Source organism: Eublepharis macularius, chromosome 13, assembly GCF_028583425.1.
Source record: "Eublepharis macularius isolate TG4126 chromosome 13, MPM_Emac_v1.0, whole genome shotgun sequence".
Taxonomy (NCBI): domain Eukaryota; kingdom Metazoa; phylum Chordata; class Lepidosauria; order Squamata; family Eublepharidae; genus Eublepharis; species Eublepharis macularius.
In genome coordinates this window covers 24,074,637-24,090,952 of record NC_072802.1, presented here as the reverse complement: position 1 = coordinate 24,090,952, position 16,316 = coordinate 24,074,637, and the positions used below count along the sequence as shown (strand labels likewise).

The 16,316-nt window shown below is 43.8% G+C and overlaps 1 protein-coding gene across 3 annotated transcripts in view; it reads left to right on the top strand.

Annotated features, from left to right (window-relative positions):
• Positions 1–3,100: 3,100 nt before the first annotated feature.
• Positions 3,101–16,316, top strand: part of SRPX2 (sushi repeat containing protein X-linked 2) — a 34,773-nt gene continuing 21,557 nt past the window's right edge. For all 3 annotated transcript variants that reach the window (XM_054996463.1, XM_054996464.1, XM_054996462.1), the window contains exons 1-2: positions 3,101–3,210; positions 15,052–15,197. In XM_054996463.1, the coding sequence (XP_054852438.1) occupies positions 15,128–15,197 (70 nt within the window). In that variant the 5' untranslated portion in view covers positions 3,101–3,210; positions 15,052–15,127. The remainder of the gene's footprint in view (positions 3,211–15,051; positions 15,198–16,316) is intronic.

Below are 16,316 nucleotides of genomic sequence, written 5' to 3'. Positions count from 1 at the left end.
CTGCTTTTCCTTGCACAATGGAGACTGGGGGCGGCGAGCAAAGCTTCATTTATGAAATTTCTGCCCCGTAGGAGGCTGGTGGCCAGGCAAACCAAGACGTGTGGGATGGTGAAATAATGTTGGTTGAGTATCTGGCTGTTGTGCTAGATTCGCAATTAAAAATTTTCTGCCGCGAAGATGACGTTTCTCCCCATCTTGGTCTCACGTTAATAATGTGTATTTACATTAATTAGCTCCAACAGATGAAAACTTTTTTCTTTCCAAGGAAGAATAATATCTTTAAAAGGGCATTCTTGACAGCTTCTTTGTAATTACAGGGCTCCTTTCTTCCAGGTCAGGCCTATACCACAGGATGTCCTGGCAGCCACTTTGGGGTGGCACGTATTTTTCAGGGTGACCCATGTGTGGACAATGCAAGTAGATCCTATAATTTATGACAAATTACACGTCTGCTAACAATTTAAAGACTAACAAAATTTATTTCAGCATAAGCTTTTGGGATTCGCACATCTCTTCCTCAAATGCATAAAAAATACATCCATGAAACTGGGTTGAAAAGAGATGTGGGTCATGGCTCATGAGATGTTACAAAGAGAAGCTGGTGTAAGAAAAGATCCAATAACCAAAAGAGAAATCAGTTCACCTAGGGAAGGTGTGAGATATTTCCAACCATCAACAGCAAAGAATAGACAGCATATCTAATGCAGTATGAAATGAGGTAGTGGAACAAATCAACAGCTTTAAGAGGTGGAAGATGCAAGCTAGTAGCATAGGGTTGGAGCAAGCCTAAGTAGGTCTACTCAGAATCCCATTCAGGTCTGCTCATTAGGGCTTACTTACAGGTAAATGTTCTTAGGATTGCCCTATAAATTTGGTACTTGTGCTAAGCTTTTCTGCCTGTGGACCAGAACATTCCCGCTTCTTCCCCCACCCACCCACCCACATGCTGCTCCTAGGGGACAGGGGGTACTCAGAACAGCATGTGGGGCAAATCAGGGGTCTGCAGCAGCAAGGGGGCTTTGTGAAAATTACTATACCCCCTTCTGTTAGTAGAAAATTTGATCTGGATCCAACCCATAGTGTAATTTTGCTACAACTGCCTGGAATTATTACATATGTATGAATCTTCCTCCACTGAGTAAGTTAGAGTGGCATATGTGGTTCCTTCTCCCATTTTATTCTCCCAACACCCCTGTAAGATAGGAAGGTGGAATAGAAACCTGAACCCAGATCTCCACAGTCCTGGTCAGGCTTTAGGGCCAATATTAACTACTTGGACTGACCATCTTTCTCTAAGTTCCTGGATAAGGCTCCTTCCCAGTTTTGCTGCCTGAAATCCTTTAACTGGAGATGCCCAAGGCCTTCTGCATGCAAAGTATAGGCTCCTCCACCAATAACGTGCAGTTATGGCTGCCAACACCAGGTTGAAAAATTCCTAGAGATTTGAGGGTGAAGCCTGGGGAAGGCAGGGTTTAGGGAGGGGAGGGACCTCAATGGGCTCTAATGCCATAGAGTCCATCCTCCAAAGCAGTCGTTTTCTCCAAGGAAACTGATCTCTGTAGACTGGAGATCAGTTGTAATTCCAGGCAAACTCCAGTCGCCACCTGGATGTTGGCAACTCTAAGCGCAATGATCCCCAATGCGGTGCCTGCTGATGTATTTTCTGGCACCCACTACTTCTTTCATCTTCAAGCAAACAGCCAGTCCTGGCTTTCCTCCACCTTAATGGAGCAGAAGGTGTTTTGGAAGAACTCAGGAGATGGGCACGAACTGGAAAAGAACAGAACTATGCGGTTCGTGGTTCATCAAATTTCACAAACCACGAACTTTCACGAACCTGCCCCAGTTCACGAACCAGTTCATTTGGTTCGTGAAAACATCACATCTGGGTGAAAAAGCCGTCACTTCCGGGCCAGCAGAAGGTCACTTCCGGGCCAGCAGAACAGAAGGTCACTTCCAGGTCACCAGAAGGTCTGTCTGCAGGAAGTCCATCCCCTGTTGCCTAGGAAACTGATTGATTGGCACCAGGCTGTCTGCAGTGACGAACCAAAAAACGAACCAAACGAACCAGCCTAAAAGTTCGTGATGGTTCGTCAGAAATGGGATCTGATGAACCATGGTTCACAAACCACGAACCGGCCTGGTTTGTGCTTAATTTTGGTTCGTATTTCGGTTCGTGCCCGTCTCTACTCAGGAGGCATCGCCTTTGTGTCCACAAGGAGCCCTCATTCAGAAACAGCTGTTTCTATCATAGGCTGATACTTATCTTGCAAGCCACGTGGCCCTGCCACCTGGTGCCGTTTTGTGGCTGACTGCTTGCATCCCTCCCCATGGCAGCCATTTTGTGGTAGCCCTCATTACCTGTTTCCAATAGTCCTCACAGGATCAACAAGATTGGGAGTGCTGAGGGCCAACCAAATGGCCTCCCAAGACTGACAACAACTCTCTCCACTGCACCACTGAGGGCCAAGCTAGAAGTGACGAATTACACTTGAATGGCAAGTGAACAGACTCTCATGTATTCCTCCCTGTTCACTTGCACTCCACTCGATCATGTAGTGTGCAAGTGGAGTGCAAGTGAACAGGGAGGAATACACGTGAGCCTGTTCACTTGTCATTCAAGTGTAATTCGTCACTTCTAGCTTGGCCCTGAAACTGTTGGGGCCTGGGGCACCACTAGAGCGTTATTGCTCCACTGCTCTCTCACCTCTTCAGACGTTGTGCTGTATTTTCCACTGTGCAATGAACAATATTGTACAACTTTCTTCCCCTGTTGCTCTAGCCCTGTGAGATTTGGTCTGTGGGTTACTAACCGTCCCTTTCTTTCAGCTATGAATCTGTGACTCATGGACTGTGCAAAACTCAGTAATATTGTACATCTGGGAATATTGGAAAGGGTTAGTTATCTCAAACCCTGCTGGGGGTGTTGTGCCGAAATCTCTCCCTCTGTCTCTGGAGACAGCCTGGTTGTTCTTGTGGGCCTCTTTCTCCACAACCCGCCCCCCTCACTCTTTTCTCCTCCTCTCTGAGAGACGGTACAGCTTTAAAGGAACATCTGGCAGGAGCTTGCAGTCCCACATCTGGGCAGCATTAGCTGAGTCTGGGATTCCTGTGAGAACAAGAAGTTTGTTTTGAGAAAGTTAAAGACAAGGTTCCCTGCATGGACTAAGAGAGGAGCAAGTGGAAACACCTGGAAGCAAAGCCGGACAGGTAAGGTGTTCTTGCTAGCTGTTTGCCTTGTCCGTAGAAGGATGTGGAGTGGTCTGCATGCCTGCTGCTTTTGACCCCATGGAAATCAGCGGCACACAGAGACTCATGGATAGAAAGAGTAGGCAGGGCTCCTGTGCCTTAAACAACTAACAAGCAGATATTTAACAGGTGAAGCTTTGCCCATTGCCACCGGTCAAGCCCATGGAAAGCTCTACCTGTTGAATTTCTGATTGGTGGCTGTGTTAAAGTCACAAGAGCCTCACCAGGTTAAAATCAAATTGGTAATTTTATTAAAGATTACTTATATTAGCAGTAAGGACAAGATTTCCAGCAATCCGATTGTGTGTGGGTCTCCCCTTCAACGGAAGCAGGTAGAAAATCTTAGCAATTGCTTTTTCAAGTCAGAGTGGGGAAGGTAAGGAGCTGTGGACTGAGAAAGCGCCCCTTGGTTGCCTGCAGAAGGTCCCAGGTTCTGTCCGTGGCTAGTTAAATGAGTTCAGGTGGCAAGTTCTGAGAAAAAACCTTTCTCCGCCTAAGACCTCCATAAAGCTACTGCCAGTCAAAGAGCAAGCAATACTGAGCTAGAGGCTTGGTATAAGGTATGTTCACATATCTGAAAGGAAGATGAGAGTCAGAATCTGTGCCTTAACTCACAAAGTGGCTCTACATACATGGCACTTTCTCAGGCTCATCCTACTAGTTGAGAGGCACAATGACTGTTCTACTTTTAAGGGAGAGGGGAAGAGGGTATCTGTCATGAACCTCTTTAGTAATTAGTTCACAATGGACTCATGGAGTAGTGTTGGGAAATTCCTCTCTCTTAGCACCAGTTCCTTATCTGTAAAATGGGAATATTAGTGACCTATCCTGAAAGCTTAGTGGGGGTGCAATCTAATTTGGAAAGAGTTTTGCAGATTAAAAGGGAGACATACAATGAATAAATAACACATTCTGAAATATTATTTTATGTATTATTTCTGCTATGAACAACAATACATGCAACAGAAATCTGGGAAGGGGTGATAGACCAGTGATATCACACATCCTTCACGCATAGAAAGGCCAGAAAGAATTTCAGGTAGCGGGACCTCTGTTTGAGATGCTGGAGAATTGGTGCTAAGCAGGCATTTCTGGGCTGGATGGACCAATAGTCTGACCCTTTATAAGGCAGCTTCATTACCACATGGGGGGTCTTCTTTACAGATCTCATGTGGTTGCATGTGAAGGACAAACTTCATGAGAAAGGTTAAAGGAACAGCCAGGTGTGCTTAGATCAAGGACTGGTGAACATTTTAATGCGAGGAAGACATTCCTAAGTACATTTGTAAACGAATGGCAAGAGACAACCAAGTTCTGTAACCTGACCCTTTGCTGCTGCCAGACAAGGCCATCCACCCAGGGCTTTTTTTCAGTGGGAACGCGGTGGAACAGAGTTCCAGCACCTCTTAAAAATGGTCACATGGCCAGTGGCCCCGCCCCCTGATCTCCAGACAGAGGGGAGTTGAGATTGCCCTCCACACCGCTGGTGCTGGTGCAGAGGGCAATCTAAACTCCCCTCTGTCTGGAGATTAGGGGGCGGGGCCACCGGCCATGTGACCATTTTCGCCGAGGGCAATTTAAACTTTTAAAAAACTCCCCCCTTGTTCCAGCTGACCCAAAGTGACGTCATTGTGCAGTCTTGAGTTCCACTGAGTTCCACCACCTCTTTTCCCACCCTGCATCCACCCACCAATCCACCCTTTCTCTGAGGGACTTAGGGAAGCTTACATGGTTCTCCTCTGTTTTATCTTCACAACAACCCTGTGAGGTAGGTAATCCTGAGAAAGTGACTGGCCCCAAGTCACCCAGTGACCTTCATGGTCAAAGGGCCTAATGATGTGTTCTATTTGCTGGGCATGCCGCTAGGCTGAGTGGAGAGAGATGTTCTGCGGATCTTTGCTTCCCGTATCCTCATGGGACCAGTTCAGCTCAGCAGCACAATATGCAGATGTTCTGCCCCTGCGTAGGGAGACCCTCCTGCCCTTGGCCTGCAGTCCTCCACTGCTGCCCAGTGCAGCAGCAGGAGCATGGGCAGGGGGGAGGGGATGCCATCATGCATTGTCACAATCTTCTAGCAACCCCCTATGTTAAAACCATAGAGATCTGAGCGCTTGCTGTAGTGTCATGGCAATGCATGACATCACTTCCAGTTACGCAACTGGAAGTGACATCGCTGTGTCACGAAGCATCGTGCAACACCTAGCCCCACCCCTCAAAGCTCCAGGGGATGTGTGTGTGTGTGTGTGTGTGTGTGAGAGAGTGTCTGTGAGTGTGTGTGTGGGTGAGAGAGAGAGACATCATCTGACAACCTTACCCCACCTGCACCGTTTTCCTGACTCAAAACCTGCTGGGTGTGTTTTATTTCCTTTGTTCTGGAAACTTAATGTGTTGCTTATCAGTATACATACTGCCTCCAAGCAGGGCAAATAGCACCACCAGCACCATTTCAGATTGGGAAAGCAGCGTGAGGGAAGGTCTTCAGTCTCCTGTGTGTGTGTGTGTCTCATCACCTGAACCGAACTGGGCCCACATGTGCCTGGGAAACACAGACCTTCAGCCCTGATCCTTGGGGGAAATGTAATATGCACTTAGGTTTTGAAAAATGCCTGCTGAAGTCCTAGTCCAGCCCTCTGACCCTCACACTACGCTGGCACTTGTGTGCTTGGGGAAGTGCCTGTGGTGAAGGGCTTCATTGTGCTTTGGGGCTTTGGGGGAAAGGACTGCTTTTTAAAAAGAAGAGCCCACCGCCTGCAATTTTCTCTATCTTGTTAAACGCCAAATTGGCATCGAGGCAGAAAAAACAGCTGGACTCCCTGGCTGGTTGTGGTTTTGTTCTGCTTCCTCCTCTCCCATTTATCAAGCTGTTGCGTAGGCTGCCTGCTTCTGTGTGTTTGTGAGAGACTCCTTATTATTCATTGTTTATTTGCAAAGATTTCCGGCTGCTCAGTCAGCATCCCACCCACCCCCCTTCTCACCCCACTCCCAGGCTTCTTTCCTTTGGTTCTTCTCACCCTGGGTTTTGCTCTCCAGCTTTTCCATTCTTTCATTGACCCAAATCCCTAGTAAACTTAAAGCTGGGGTGTTTCTTTTTCCTTCATCAGTGCTGCTAATGACAGGAGTGATGGACAGAATGAATCCCCTAAGAGGATAAAGCAGATGTCAAAAATCAAGGTTTCTCAGCAAGGAAGACAAACTCTTGTTTTCCTTGTGCTGCTGAAATTTTCTTTTCCGTAAGACTGGCTCTGCCTTGTTCTCAGCTGGACAGATGTGCTATTACTTGGTGGTGCCTGTTGCGGGCCTCTCTTCTGAGGACCTTTCCCCCTTCCTGTGCCTCCAGTCTGTTCCTCTGTATTAACTAACAGTCACTTTTGGCTCGTATTACATAAACAGCAGTAGAAATGGACCACTGAATTAGTACCAGTGTTCTAATACTTTGAGCGTCTAATAGTGAAGTGGGAAACCCCGCTGAGGATCATGAAAGCAGTGAAACCAGGCCATTCTGTTTGGTCGGGGAACTCCCAAAGTATGCAGAAAAATATGACTTTGGAAATTAACCCAAAGGCAAACAAACCCAGCTTCAGGAAATGTGGAACCATGAGAGCAACTGACAACAAGTTAAAGGGAAAAGAAGAAGAGGAGGGGAAAACTGGCTTGCTCGAGCCCCTAATTGCTTATGGAGTCCTAGAAAAGGAGATCTTGGAAGTTTCGGAAATTCCTGGAAAATTAGGGACAGAGCATGGGATGGTGGGAGTTTGGAGAAAGGAAGGAGCTCAGCAATAGAGATGGGCACGAACCAAAATACGAACCAAAGTTCGTGACGAACCGGGATGGTTCGTGGTTCGCAAACCAGTGGTTCGTAAGAGCCCATTTCTTTTTTTTTTTTTTTGAAAAATTTTTTATTGGGTTAGAACATTTTTATTTTTACATTACAATCAATTTTCCCCTAATTTTTCGTTTCTAACCCCCTCCCTTTCCCCCCCTTTTGTTGACTTCCAACAGCTTTCCCACCCTCTGTCCCTTTTCCCTTACTTCTATTAAATTCCTCTGTCTAAAACAGATATACATTCTCCATTATATTAAGCAGTGCATCATTAACTCCTTTAATTATTATACACCCAAACTATACGTCTTTAGATAAACAATTTATCCCATTTTCCAGTTTTGAATAATTCTATATAAACCTATATATCATAAACCATAAAAATTTCCCACATTTAAATCAAACAATTTGATTTGTTCTCTATATATTACTCATTTCAACTTTTTATGGTAATTCTATATAACTCCTCAGATACTCAATCAATTTAACTCTTCTATACATTCAGTTTGGTGCATATAAATCTTGTCAAAGAAAGAAAATATTGTTAGTTAGTCAATCCTCATGTTTAAGCCTTATCATTAATTATTCTCTATCAGTTGACCTATACATATCTATATATATCTCAATCAATTAATCTAACTGCTTATAAATTCACATTTCTCTTCCTCCCCCGGTAAAGTCACCCCTCTCTTTTATACTTTTATTATATTTCAGTAGTTCTCAAACTGCCACAGTTTTCCTCCCACCTCCCATTTCTTCTCCAGGTATTGTTTCAGCTTCTCCCAGTCGGTGTTGAACTGCCCTGAGTCCAGATCTCTCAGTTTTCTTGTCATCTTGTCCATTTCAGCCATATACAGCAATTTGTAGATCCAATCTTCAATAGTTGGTACTTCTTGTACTTTCCATTTCTGCGCATACAAAAGTCTAGCTGCTGCAGTCATATAAAAAATCAACGTCCTATGATGGGCTGGAATTCCCTCCATTCCCAAGTTTAGCAGCAGGAGTTCTGGGTTCTTATTTATTTGAAACTGTAAAATTTCACTCATTTCTCTTATTATTTCCCCCCAGAACTGCCTAGCTACCTCACACGACCACCACATATGATAGAGGGAGCCCTCATGTTTCTTACATTTCCAGCATTTATTAGAAGTATTCAAATTCCCTAGCGCAATCTTCTTTGGTGTCATGTACCAACGATAGATCATTTTGAAAATGTTCTCTTTAATATTGATACATGTCGTTGTCTTCATTGTAGTTTTCCACAAGTATTCCCATGCCTCCATTGTTGTTTCTTTATTGAAATTTATAGCCCATTTCACCATCTGTGTTTTAACTATCTCATCCTCAGTATACCATTTCAGCAATACTTGGTATACCTTGGATATTCTTTTCTTGTCTTCTTTAAGAAGGGTCTGCTCTAGTTCCGAGTTCTCTGTTCGTATGCCCCCTTTTGCAAAGTCTGAGTTGTATAAGTCTCTAATCTGTCTATACTGAAACCAATCATAGTTAGGTGATAGTTCCTCTTGCGTCTTTATTCTAAGTTTAGATACTTCAATCTTAGTTATTTCTTTGTACGTTAAACATTGTTGTTCATTATCCACAGCTCTCGGATCTATCACCTCATATGGAACCACCCACAAGGGGGTTCCTTCTTGTAGGTAAGTTCTATACTTCTTCCAGATTGTAAATAGACTTCTCCTTACAAAATGATGCAGGAACATCGAGTTGACCTTTACTTTGTCATGCCATAGGTATGCGTGCCATCCAAAATTTTTTTTATATCCCTCTAGGGCTAATAGTTTCTTATTCTTTAATGTCATCCACTCTTTTAGCCAAACTAGGCAGATTGCATCATGGTAAAGTCTCAGATTGGGCAGTTGCATTCCGCCTCTCTCCTTTGCATCTTGTAAAACTTTTACTTTCACTCGAGGCTTCTTGCCTGCCCAAACAAAATCTGATATTTTCCTCTGCCATTTTTCAAATTGTTTAGAGTCTCTGATGATTGGTATTGTCTGTAACAAAAACATTACTCTTGGTAACACATTCATCTTAACTGCTGCAATCCTGCCCAACCATGACAGGTTCAATCTATTCCATTTGATCAAGTCTCTCTCTATCTGAGTCCATAATTTTTCATAATTATTCTTGAACAAATCTATATTTTTTGCAGTCAGCTCAACTCCCAAGTATTTCACCTTACTAGTTACTTCACAATCCGTTATTTCCATTAACAATTGTTGTTTCTGCTTAGTCATGTTTTTGCATAATATCTTTGACTTCTTTTTGTTAATGAAGAAACCTGCCAAATCTCCAAACTCCTTGATCTTGTCTATCACTTTTGGCATGTTCTCCAGTGGGTCTTCTACAATTAACATTATGTCGTCTGCAAATGCTCTGACCTTATATGAATAGTCCTTTATTTTTATTCCTCGTATTTCCTCATCTTGTCGAATTTGTATCATCAGAATCTCCAATACTAAAATGAACAACAATGGAGATAACGGGCAACCTTGTCTTGTTCCTTTACTAATCGTCAATTTTTTGGTCAATTCATCATTCACTACAATTGCTGCAGTCTGGTCTCTATAGATTTCCTTGATTGCTCTGACGAATCTTTCTCCCAGTTGTAGCTTTTCCATAGTGGCAAACATAAAGTCCCAGTTTAAATTGTCAAACGCTTTTTCAGCGTCTACAAAGAAGAAACCAACCTCTTTGTCACAACGCTTGTCGTAGTATTCAATAGCATTGATCACTGTCCTTAAGTTGTCTCTTATTTGTCTATCTGGCAAAAAGCCTGCTTGTTCCTCCTCTATGACTTCCGAGAGCCACCCCTTCAATCTCTCCGCCAATATCTTCGCAAAAATTTTATAGTCATTATTGAGTAGTGATATAGGCCTATAATTTTTCACGCTAGTCAGATCTTGGCCCTCTTTTGGGATCAATGATATATTCGCTTCGCTCCAAGTGTCTGGAATTCTTTGATCCCTAAAAACTCCGTTCATCACCTCTTTTAGGAATGGTGCCAGTTCATTGGCCATTGTCTTATAAAATTTAGCCGTAAGTCCATCTGGCCCTGGCGCCTTTCCTAGGTTTGCGGATTGTATTGCCATATTTATTTCCTCATCAGTTACTTCACTGTTCAGCTTATTTCTCCAAGCTTCCGAGATCTCTGGAAGTTTGGTTTTCTCCAAATATGATGCTATTGATTCTTTGTTTACTTCTTTTTTATTATACAGCTTAGCGTAAAATTTATAAAAGGCTCTGCTAATGGTAGTCTGCTCCAAATACGTTTTGTTTTCTTCACAAATTTTATTTATTATTTTCTTTTCCCTTTTCTTCTTTAGTTGCCATGCCAAATATTTCCCAGGTTTATTAGCACCCTCAAAAGCTTTTTGATTCAGTCTTTTAAGGTTCCACTCCAATTCTTTGTTACTCATTGCTGTTAACTGTTCTTGAAGAATTTTGATTTCCTGATGTATTTTCTTTTTCCCTGGTCTCTTTTTTAACTGTACTTCTTTGGCCTTTATTTTCTCCTCAATCTCTTGTCTTTTCTCCTCTTTCTTTTTCCTTGCTCTACCATTTAAGTCCATTAGTATGCCCCTTACAACCGCCTTGTACGCGTCCCAAACTTTACTGGTTGGTACTTCTTTATTCACGTTGTATTGTATAAAAAACTTAGTCTCTCTTCTCAGTGTTTCCATATTCTCACTTTCCTGTAACAGGTCCTCATTTATTCTCCAGGCTTTCCTTTTTCTCCTTTTTCCAAATTTCCACATAATTGGGTTGTGATCTGAGCCTACCATCGGCATTATTTCTACCTCCTTAGTCCATAGCGCTAAGTCCTTTGAGGCCCAGATCATATCAATTCTTGATAATGTAAGATGCCTTGCAGAATAAAAAGTAAACTGTTTGGTTTTAGGATATTCTCTCCTCCATACGTCTTCGAGAGTCTCTTGTTGAATCAACTCAAAAAAAAGCTTTGGCAATAGTCCTCTTTTCTTTTGTGCTTTTGTAGTCTTTTTGTCTAATTCCAAATCTGTCACTCCATTGAAATCTCCAGCAAGAATTATCTGGTCATATACAAGATCATCTAGGTGCTTCCTTAAGTCCTCAAAGAAGCTTTCCTTTGCACCGTTAGGTGCATAAAGTCCGACTACCAACACTCTCTTTAAGTTCCAATTACATTCCACTGCTACAAATCTAGCTTCCACATCTCTCATAACAAATTTTGGCTGCAGCTCCTCTTTTATATACAACACCACTCCTCTTTTTTTCTTGTTGGAAGCCGCTACAAATTCTTTGCCCAATTTTCCAGATTTTAAATATTTTACATCCTGTTTTCTAATGTGGGTCTCCTGCAAACAAACAATATCACATTTTTGTTTTAGTAGCCAATGAAAAATATTTTTTCTCTTATTCGGTGAGTTTAGTCCATTTACATTCCAAGATAATACTTTACACTCCATATTCATGGTTTTGTTGGTAAGTCTTTTTCATTGTCCTTGATAAATCTCTCCATCTCCCGCTCAGATCTGATGCGTTTTTTTGCCCCTCCAAACTCAAAGGACACTCCTTCCGGTAACTCCCATCTGTATCTGATATTCATGTCCTTCAAAGTCTGAATTAGCACTCTATATTTTTTCCTGTCCAATAACACTGATCTGGGCAGTTCCTTCATTATAATAATCGTCTTGCCATCAATCTCCAATGGATCTTGAAATTGTTTGGTCACAATCCTCTCTTTCATATTTCTAGTTGTAAACTGCACAATCACATCCCTTGGTAGTTTCCTCTGGGTTGCAATTCTCGAGTTCACACGATACGCCACATCTAGGATAGCCACAATTTCCTCCTCCTCCTTCCCCAGGTAATCAGCCAACACCTCAGTCATCTGTTCTTGCGCTGACTTCCCTTCCACTTCTGGCAGACCACGAAAACGAAGCTGCTTCTCCATGTGTTTAGTTTCTGCAACTGACATCCTCCCCTTCACCAGCCTCATCTCTGCTTGTTGCGTGTCTATTAAATTCTCCATCGCGTCTTCTACTGTTTTAACTCTCTGCTGCGTTCCTTGTAATTCACTGCTAATCGTTTCCACACCTTTTTTCACTTCTGACAGCTCCGACTTTACTGTCTGTGTAACTTCCTTGACCTCTTTAATAAGCTCCAATTTCGTGTCCTTAAGTTCTTTCATCATGTCTATAAGTTTTTTGTCCAAGTTTTCTATTGCCGATTGCCACTCTTTTTTCGACATCGTGGGGCTTGCTTTAGCTCGCTCCCACGAATCTGCTCTCTTCCTCAGCTCCGTGGCGTATAATTAAACGTTTTCCTTTATTTTTAAATGTCCCAATCTTTGCCAAAATTAATTTTTTATATCCAAAATGTCGGGCGTCTTTTCTCTATGGTTTCTCTATGTTATTATAATCCAAGATGGCCTACTTCCTCTTCCGCTGAAGCCACGACCCTTCCACTTTCAAAGATGGCGATTCCCCACTTCCTGTCCTTTGGCAAGGGCCGCTTCCCTCCAGCCACTCTATTGTTGTTACGCACTTCCTGTCTCCCGTCTTCCCACAGCAGGTCTCGCGATGGTGTCTTTTTCCCACAGCTCCAAAACCACAGGTATTCAAAACAATAGTCCGATTTTTGTAATAACTTCTTTAAACTTAGTCTCTTTTAAAATACAACTCCTGCCGAGTCTTCACCTCCTTTTCGCTAATCTGTTGCAGTTTAAAAGTCTACTTTCTTTCCTCTCTGTTTTTGTCAATCTGTCCCGTTTCAAGAGATAGCGATCTTTACCTTCTCTCCAGCTTTCTCGGGTTGTAATCGCTGTTTCGATCTTAAATTCTCCTCTCGACTTCCCTCCCCGATCGAAGCTTGGGTATGTAGGTCTTATGCCAGCCGAATTGGCCCCAAAATTGCCGCAGAGATTATAGCCGACCCGTCGCAAGGTGGGACCTCAAGGATCGGGGGGGAGACTCCTTGTGTAGAGCCCCCCCTCGTCCGAGATCTAACTCACCCTAGGGTCTTGAGCGTTCTTTGCCTGCTCCCCGCCTGAGAGCAGTCGGCCGCGGGTTATTTTCACCCCTCCGGCCGGTTAAAACGGCAATCCGGTCAGCTCCACAAATGGAGCTGCGTTAGACCTCCATGAATCCCAAACCGGAAGTCCGTAAGAGCCCATTTCTGACGAACCATCATGAACTTTAGGCTGGTTCGTTTGGTTCATTTTTTGGTTCGTTACTACAGACAGCCTGGCACCAATCAGTTTCCTAGGCAACAGGGGATGGACTTCCTGCAGACCTTCTGCTGACCCAGAAGTGGCCTTCTGCTGACCCGGAAATGACTATTTGCTGACCTGGATGTGACATTTTCATAAAGGGCAGGTTTGTGAAATATGATGAACTACGAACCGCATGGTTCTTTTTTCCCCCAGTTCATGCCCATCTCTACAATAGAGTCCACCGTCTGAAGCTGCCATTTTCTCCAGAGAAACTGATTTCTGTAGTCTGGAGATTGGTTGTAATTTCAGAAGAATACCAGGCCCTCCCTGGAAGCTGGCAAGCCTACCCCAGGCAGGGCCGGTGCCACCATTGAAGCGGTGAGGCAGGCACCGCGGGCGCTGAGGCACTGAAGGGGGCACCAAAGTGGGGGGCGGAGGCGCGCATCACAGAGCTGGCATGCCTGGCCCACAGCTGCTGCAGCTGGCCAGCCCCGCACCACTGCCGCTGCCGCCAACACCACCAACACACGCCCCTGGCCAGGCGCAGCAGCCACGGGCCAGGCACGGCGGGTGTCCGAGGATGCATGCGGAACCTCCCCAGCCACCCGCCGTGCCCGACTGGGAATGCAGGCAGCCTCCGCACACCGTCCCAGCCACCTGACGGCCAATGGGGCCGGCTTCCTGCATGATGAAGTCACCATGCAGTGTTGTCATCACGCAGTCCGGGGGGGCGTGCACACACACTATGTGCACATGCACGTAGGTGCAGCCGCAGGCCCCAGAAACCCTGGCGCCGCCCCTGACCCCAGGTCATATGTGAACACAAACAAGGTTACCATGTCTTTTGCCAATGGGTGAAGCCTTTTTTGTTTGGTGCCCCTTTGCTGATCCCTCTCTCATTCGTGTGGTTTGTTTGTCATACATATACATACATATTCAGGTCTTTTAATGTTTTTGATTGTTTGTGGACTTGGAGGCCTTAAGCTGAATGGAGAAGTAGCATAAAAATGTTTTAAATAAAATTTTTAAAGGAACTCTTTTGCTTCACGGGTAACTGCAAATATGTACATTCATTGTACCAAACATGCATCAGAATTGAAACGTCTTCCCCTAGATCCACTGCCCCCCACCCCAGCAAGCATCATTCAATATCTCCTTTTAATATGTATTTCAAAAAATGATATACCACCTTTCCACATGTTCAAAGTGGTTTACGGAGATCCATGAAATGTTCAATAATATATTTTATTTATTTTCAGTGTGAGCATCTGCACAACTTTGAATCAATGCCTCTTAATTTTCCTCAATGTTCATTAAACAGCAGATTTATCCATTATATCATATTTTTATCCTGCACTTCCTTTTAAAAGCTCGATGTAGTATGCATCCCGCCCTGCCCCCCATTTTATCTGCCACAGCAAACCTATGAAGTAGATTAGGCCAAGAGAGAACTTGATGGCTGACTGGGGATTTGAACTCAGGTCTCCTAATCCAGCATTCCAACCAATATACGATACTTGATCTGAAAACCAAAATTTAAACATTTCAAAAATCCATATATGTATCCCATGCTTTTATTCCAAAAATGAATGCTATGATACGTCTTCAAATATTTGAAAACGTAGTAATGGTTCACATTTTCAAATTGATGTTTTGCTTCATTTCAGGTGTCATTTAGAAGTAAATTCCATATTTTTTCAATGTTCAAATGTTAGCCAGCAGAGAGTCCTTGCTGCTTTAACCTCATTTCTTTTCCTCTTGGTCTCAGCTTGCACTGTATCCTGCTCTCAGTTATCCACTGGATCCCATTCATGTGACCCCGGCAGCCAGATCTTGCTTCTAGGATGCTTCCAGGCACATCCAGCCTCTTGCTGTGTCTTTGGACCAAAGTGGTATCTTCTACATGGTACGAAGGTAGGCACTGAATATCCAATGCAGAATTTTAAAAAAGGAATGACATTATTTTTCTGGTAAAGTTCTTGCGCCTTTAACAGCTGGATGATGTGCAGAAATCCAACAGGTGTAGCATCATCTAGTATTGAAAAGAGCTCACCTTTTGAATTCCTGCCAAGAGACTGAGCCGGTAGAGCCGCCAGGAAACAGAAATAGCTTGTGTGAGTCTCTGCTTATTATGCAGCTGAGAAATTTAACAAGTGGAGCAACTCTGGCTACATGCCAGGAAAAACTTGGCTTTTGAATTTCTGCCTATCATGCAGCTGAAAAATTCAACAGGTATTCACTGCACATGCAGCCGTGCACTGGGCAAATAACACCACTCTGCCAGAGTTGTTTCAGCTTGATAAATGGCGGGGGGGGGGGGGGAGGCAAGAACACATATACCCCACAACACGCCAGAGTCCAAATAGGGCCTTGCAGTGCTTGTGTACGTAAATTCCCTGCAGCTGCCATGTGTCTGTGGGGAAAGTAAGTCAGCTCAGGGGAACCCCAACCAGACCCATGGCCTAAGATTTCATGTAGTTTGGTCCTAGCTCACCATACATATTAATAGCTTAACACCACCCACCCTTTACAGATGTTAATTAGTTCTGCTTATCTTTTTTCACACTGCATCTTCCTTGATGAGATTTGATGTTTATCCCACCTGTCTACAGTTGGGAGTGGTGCTCACCTAGGCTGAATGGGTTGATTTCTCTTTGACTGGTTATCACTTCAAACTGATCTCCTCGTAACATCTCCCCCACACCTGCCCACTGGTAACCCTAAGTATAAATAGCTGCTAAGGAGGTGCATTTAAACAAAGCTGGCCTCTGTTAGTATGCAGATGGGAGACCAGCAAGAAAGTCCAGGGTCTCTACGCAGAGGCAGGCAATGGCAAACCATCTCTGAGTGTCTCTTACCTTGAAAACTCTATGGGATTGCCATAAGCTGACTGCAACTTGACAGCAATTTAGATGCAAGGATATACACTCCATGCATCTGATGAAGTAGACTCCAACTCACGAAAGCTTATGCTGGCCTGGAATAAATTTTGTTAGGCTTTCAGGTACCCTCAGACTTCTGTTTTATTTTGTG